The 7,098-nt window shown below is 41.4% G+C and overlaps 1 protein-coding gene across 5 annotated transcripts in view; it reads left to right on the top strand.

Moving 5' to 3' along the window:
* LOC127570393 (dual 3',5'-cyclic-AMP and -GMP phosphodiesterase 11A-like) overlaps window positions 1-6,849 on the top strand; it is a 189,228-nt gene extending 182,379 nt beyond the window's left edge. For 4 of the 5 annotated variants that reach the window (XM_052015935.1, XM_052015933.1, XM_052015934.1 and 1 more), the window contains one exon: window positions 553-6,849. In XM_052015935.1, the coding sequence (XP_051871895.1) occupies window positions 553-705 (153 nt within the window). In that variant the 3' untranslated portion in view covers window positions 706-6,849. The remainder of the gene's footprint in view (window positions 1-552) is intronic. The other variant, XR_007956358.1, reaches the window with a different exon arrangement.
* The last annotated feature ends 249 nt before the right edge of the window (window positions 6,850-7,098 follow it).

The following is a 7,098-nucleotide window of genomic DNA, read 5'->3' on the forward strand; positions in this document are numbered from 1 at the left end:
ATGAATGTTGACCAGGACACCAGTAATTACCCTCTGTCCTTTTTTCCAAGATAGTATCTTGGGATATCTTTTGTCCAGGCACGAAAATGGTTGAGCCCTCAATTTGAGACCTCATCTGAAAGATCTCGCCTCCAGTACCGTGTGGGGATTTCACCCGAGAACTTCATGGTCAATTCTCCTGAGTGAGAGGTGTATTTATAGCCTTTGGACTTTGTGGCAAAAATGCTGCCCACTGAACCTGCAAAGCCTGGCCTCTAAATAAATTTTATTGATGGTTGTTGAAAGCACATAGAAAGATTTGGAAAAATTACACAATATCCTGTCAGGATTGGAGTTTAAAACTAGTTTAAATTAGTAACCCTGGGTATGCTTACTAATAGTTGACCAATCTAACTCAGTCTTTGGATAGTACCCTATTAGTAAAGAATATGGAACTAAGCTAATTTAGTTTAAATACTGATGCTCCTCTGAATGCATGTCAATCAAAACTTCCAGAGACTGCCCACGATTAGTTCACTGATCCACTCTTTTTATCTGCTCCTCACGTTCCAGGCTTTGGCTGAACTGAATGGAAGGATTCAGCCCTTGGTGAATGGAATTAATGCAAATAGGACTAAGTGGGAGGAGCTTTATACAATGTACCGCCAGTCCCGTGGTGTCGCAGATGCCGCTGATCACACGCTGAAGAGTGAAGTAATCAACTAGTGCAATTCAGACCTTAACATGTTTCTGGCCTGACCTTACACTACATTAGGCAGTTTGACCCTCTGGCAGATGGAATGTTAATGACATTGATGCAAATGCTGTGAATCATCGATATTACTTTGGCTGCAGAATGAACCTTCAGCAATATTACCATAAATCCCATCTGCGTAGCTACTGAAGAAAAGATGCAAAATCATTTTGCCCTCTGATCAAATCTTGGCTATTGAATGGAGATCAACACTGCAGATATTCAACAAGAAAATCAGCAATCACCAGTCATGGACCATTTCACATGTATCCCATCATGCACCACTATGTTTGCTACCTAAGAGCATCCAGTAATTACTGTGGTGATTAAAATCATAATCTGCCATCTGCTACAGAAACATTCTTTCGGTGCTTCAAAAGAAATCTGCTACTGGTTGGACAGCTTTATTAAAGTGAATTCTAGTTAAATCTGTTGGCAGCAGGGTACGCTGTCAGACTGACAATGGCTTATTGATGTTCAAGGCAAGATGCTCTTCTGACAAGTAACTGCTCTCAGAACTCAGCATTCTGGGATAGATCCAAGGGACTCCATTTAAAATGTCATTCCAGAAACATTTTTGAATATCAATTGAGGCATCAATTTCTCATCAGTTTTCTGCGGCATCGATCATCTGTCTGAATCAGTCTTTTAATAGAAGGGTTAATGCTGCATCCTTAGGTCAGAGTGGATACAATGTGGTTTCCAAATTTAGCTACCGCCAGTTTTACAGATTATACTGAATGATGTTGTCACATGATCTGTAACCAGTCCTTGCACTTCCCGTTGTTGGGGAGGTGTCATTTTCATCATCTTAAGCCATGGATGACTGATCAAAATCTATGTTAATTTAGTAGGACTAGAAGATGGGATATGTAACTGACTTAGTTTAAGGACCACAATGTTTTCAGACAGTAATATCAGATATTTAAAGCACACCTACTGCTCCTCCAATGATCAATGAGTGAAGACAGTGCTTTGTTTGCGAGTGAGCCTGTCACAAGAAGATGAAGTGTTCTGTTTGAATTAAGATAATCTCGTGGGTCAACATTAGCACATCAGCAGAACTAAAATAATTGATCTCAGTACTTATGGACAAATGAGACAGAAAATCATGCAACTGTGGTTTAGCAATAGCTGAAAGAAAGCAATATGTATACTTGAGGTATGTATAGTATCAAATTCACCTGTAACATCCGGTAAATTAAACAGGGGTTGTCACTTGCATACTGAATTGGAATGCGGGTTAAATAATGGAGATACCCAAGGGAAGGCCCACAGCATGAAGCACTAATTATTGAAGAGAGAAAAACTGATGAGAAAAGTAAATATATTTTGTAACTGAGCTGTATTAGGTGAGAATAAGAATTCTCTTAATATATTGACTTTAAGATTATTGAATCATCTTAGAAATATTAAAGAGAAAGAAAGATCACAAGACAAGGGAGCAGAAGTAGGCCATTTGGCCCATTGAGTCTGCTCCAAGGAAAAGGGAAAAAAGAAAAAGAAATGAGAAATTGGGGGGGGGGGGGGGGCAGGTGAAAAAAAACACACTATTCTAACCCCAATTTCTGGCCTTATCCCCAAAGATGAATTTATATTGTGCATACACAATCTCAAGACATTTCAGTGCTTTACAACCAATGAGATACTGTTAACATGTAGTCACTGTTGTTAAATAGGTAATTGTAACGAAATAGAGCATGATGTTTGCCTGCTTTTGCACTGAGTATTAAAGGTGCAATCCTTCTATCACATACCTACAAGCACTGGGACTTTAACATAGTCTCCAAACCACATTCTCCGTCAATGCAGCCTCCCTACTGGGAGTATGGGATAGAAGGATTAGGATTAACCTTAAATAAATGCTTACTTTTGGAGATCTGCCAACGTCACTTAAATTATGCTGTTACTTTTAGTTAATAGTTAAACATAAGCAACGGCCAAGCTCAGCCGATCATGCCCTGATCCTGGAGGTGTAAGGTGAAAGGGGCAAGTTCCACTCTAAGACTTGAGGGCGTTATCTGAGCAGCCACTTCATCACAGTGTTGGAAGGAGTGCTGCACTGGTGAAGATCATATCTAAGAGTCTTTTAAATGTCCCTATTGTATCAGCCTCTATCACCACCTCTGGCAGTGCGTTCCAGGCACACACCACTCTCTGTGTAAAAAAACCTACCTCTGATATCTTCCCTAAACTTTCCTCCTCTGACCTTAAACGGGTGTCCTCTGGTATTCGCCATTGCTACCCTGGGCAAAAGGCGCTGGCTGTCCACTCTATCTGTGCCCCTCATAATCTTATACACCTCTATCAAGTCGCCTCTCATCCTGCGTTGCTCCAAGAGAAAAGCCCGAGCTCACTCAACCTTTCCTCATAAGACGTGTTCTCTAATCCAGGCGGCATCCTGGTAAATCTCCTCTGCACCCTCTCCAAAGCTTCCACATCCTTACAATGAGGTGACCAGAAATGAACACAATACTCTGAGTGTGGTCTAACAAGAGTTTTATAGAGCTGCAACATTACCTCGTGGCTCTTGAACTCAATCCCCCGACTAATGAAGGCCAGCACACCATATGCCTTCTTAACCACACCATCAGCTTGCGTGGCAACTTTGAGGGATCTACGTACTTGGACCCCAAGATCCCTCTGTTCCTCCACACTGCTGAAAATCTTGCCATTAACCTTGTACTACACCTTCAAGTTCTTTCTTCCAAAGTGTACCACTTCACAATTTTCCGGATTGAACTCCATCTGCCACTTCTCCACCCAACTCTGCATCCTATCAGTGACCTGTTGTAACCTACAGCAACCTTCTGCACTATCTACAACACCTCCAACCTTCGTGTCATCTGCAAGCTTACTAACCCATGCCTCCACTTCCTCATCCAAGTCAGTTATAAAAATCACGAAGAGTAGGGGGTCTCAGAATAGATCCCTGCAGAATACCACTAGTCACTGACCTCCAGGCAGAATACTCTCCATCTACAACCACCCTCTGCCTTCTGTGGACAAGCCAATTCTGAATCCATTCAGCCAAGTCTCCATGGATCCATGCCTCATGGCCTACCATGGGGAACCTTGTCAAATGCCTCACTAAAGTCCATATTCACCACATCCACCACTCTACCTTCATCAATTTATTTTGTCACCTCCTTGAAAAGCTCAATTAGACTCATGAGACATAACCTGCCCCTCACAAAGCCATACTGACTATCCCTAATAAGACTATGCTTGCCCACCACTGACGTAAGACTCACTGGTCTATAATTCCCAGGATTATCCCTATTGCCTTTCTTGAACAAGTGAACAACGTTAGCCATCCTCCAATCCTCTGGTACCACTCCTATGGCCAGGGAGGAAGCAAATATCATCATCAACGCCCCAGCAATCTCTTCCCTTGCCTCCCATAGTAACCTGGTGTATATCCCATCCGGTCCAGAAGACTTATCTACCCTAATGTTTTTCAGAAGCTCCAACACTACCTCTTTCTTAACCTCAACGTGCTCCAGCACGTTAGCCTGTTCTATGCTGACCTCACAATCGTCAAAGTCTCCCTAGTGAACACTGAAGCAAAATATTCTTTAAGGACCTCCCCTGCCTCCTCCACCTCCAGGCACATTTTTCCCCCTTTATCTCTGAGCGGTCCTACCCTCACTCTAGTCATCCTCCTGTTCTTTACGTATGTGTAGAATGCCTTGAGGTTTTCCTTAATTCTACCTGCTAAGGCCCTCTCATGTCCCTTTACAGCTCTCCTAAGTCCCTTCTTAAGATCCTTCCTGGTTACCTTATAATTCTCCAGAGCCCTGCCTTATTTTTGCTTCATAAACCTTAAGTATGCTTCCTTCTTCCTCTTGACTAAATATTCCACCTCTCTTGTCAACCATGGCTCCTTTACCCTGCCATCCTTTCCCTGTCTCAGTGGGACAAACCTATCCAGAACTCCATGCAAGTGTTCCTTAAACAGCCTCCACATTTCTTCTGTGCATTTTCCTGAGAACGTCTGTTCCCAATTTATGCTCCCAATTTCCTGCCTAATACTGTTGTAATTAGCCTTCACCAATTAAAAATTTTCCCATATTGTCTGCTGCTATCCGTGTCCATGGCTACGCTAAAGGTCAGGGAGTTGCGGTCACTATCCATGAAATGCACGCCCACCGAGAGGTCTGTCACCTGACCAGATTCATTGCCTAGTACTAGATCCAGTATGGCCTCTCCTGTAGTCGGCCTATCCACATACTGTGTCAGGAATCCTTCCTGAACACACCTAACAAATTCTGCCCCATCTAAACCTTTTGCACTAAGGAGGTGCCAATCAATATTAGGGAAGTTGAAGTCTCCCATGACAACAACCCTGTTATTTTTGCACCTTTCCAAACTCTGCCTACTTATCTGTTCCTCAGTGTCCCAGTGGCTACTGGGGCCTGTAGAATACTTCCAATAGAGTGATCACTCCCTTCCTGTTTCTGACTTCCACCCACACTGACTCAGTAGATGGTCCCTCCACGATGTCCTCCCTTTCTGCAGCTGTGATACTGTCCCTGATTAGCAATGCCACTCCCCCACCATTTTTACCTCTCTCTCTGTCCCTTTTGAAACATTTGAACCCTGGAATATCAAGCAGCCAATCCTACCCTTGAGACACCCAAGCCTCTGTAATGGCCACAACAGCATAATTCCACGAACTGATCTATGCTCTAAGTTCATCACCCTTATTCTTAGTACTTCTCGCATTAAAGTAAACACATTTCAACCCATCCAACTGACAGCGTTTATGAACTACCTACTGTCTATCCTTCCTCACAGTCTCTCTACACAATGCATCTACTTTTACACCAACTGCTCCATCATCTGACCTAACACTCTGGCTCCCATCCCCCTGCCAACCTAGTTTAAACCCTCTCCAACAGCTCTAGCAAACCTGCCCGCAAGGACATTGGTCTCTCTCAAGTTCAGGTGTAACCCAACCCTTTTGTACAGGTCATACCTTCCCCAGAGAGATCCCAGTGATCCACAAATCTGAAACCCTGCCTCCTGCACCAACTCTTCAGCTACGCATTCATCTGCCATATCATGCTATTCAGTGGACATTAAATTTAACTCATTTGTTAAATTTCTTAGATTCACTAAAAGTATTATATGGTACTGAAAGAAAAGGAACATTTCATACTGTTGGTACATTATTGGCTGTAATTGTAAAGAAAAATCAAAGGATTCATGCAAAAAAGGAACAAAATGCACAGCAAAACCCTTGACAATAGTGCCTACACACCGTAACCATGCTATTTTTGGGAATTCCCTGGAAAATAGCTGGGCAACCAGAACTGAGGTGTGTAGCATGAGCCAATCATTTTCACATTCAATATACGTTCCTTTTGGCTTATGAGATAGCTATAAAGCAATTTTTAATTGGGTCTATAGAATGGCCTGACGTAATGACTGTAAATCTTGGATTAAATACCTTAAGGGGTGCTTGATCAAATAAAAAAACTGCTATGATTGATATAACTGACTACCAAGATGCACTGAGGAAAACATACATTAACAATTATGCACGTAATTTTGGAACGCAGCTGTTAACAAGAAGAGGTGAAGTACCACAACATAAAAACATTACAGGATCATAAATTGGAGCAAGGGCCACTTTTAAGAGCATGTGCTTCAAAATAAACTTGCAAGTTTCTGACAGATTAAAATGGTAACTACAAAACTATTTAAAAGGAATCAAAATAAGAAAAATATTTTTCTTCTCGTTTTATTCAAGTAAGGAATGTTAACAATTTTGCTGATTGTATGTTATTGTGCATGCCTCAATCCTTTTAACAATCTTGACGGAACATTTTATACTGCCTGTATTTGCACTGTAATTTCAAATATTGCTTGTCCTGTACTCTACAGCATGAAATTGGTTGCAACTACATTTTGGACTATTTATTTAGACATGTTTAATTTGGACAAGTCAGTCATAGATTCAGTTCCTTGTTCATGTAGCTGTTGAATTAACATTTAATGAGACTTTGATTAATTGTTTTCATGCTGGAGTATTGCTTCACAGGGCATTTGTTTCCTCTACATGTATATTTACATTTATCTAATTCCCCGTGGTCCAGTAGAATAAAAAAACGATGGCCTCCAATCAAAATGTGTATTGTTTCACAACTGCGCCTCACCAAATCAAGTATAATGCAATCAAAGTAATAGTTCAGGTCAGGAATGGTACGAGAGAGGGGAGAAAATCTCATATTTTATCCGATGCCGTATTGAATAATTTCTTAATTAGAATGAAAATCTCGTGCCTTGTATGATAATTCAAATCATTGCAATAAATTATATTGTTGCTCGATAGGTTTTAATATTTAAGAGTCATGGAG

The sequence above is a fragment of the Pristis pectinata genome, chromosome 5 (genome assembly GCF_009764475.1).
Source record: "Pristis pectinata isolate sPriPec2 chromosome 5, sPriPec2.1.pri, whole genome shotgun sequence".
Classification (NCBI taxonomy): domain Eukaryota; kingdom Metazoa; phylum Chordata; class Chondrichthyes; order Rhinopristiformes; family Pristidae; genus Pristis; species Pristis pectinata.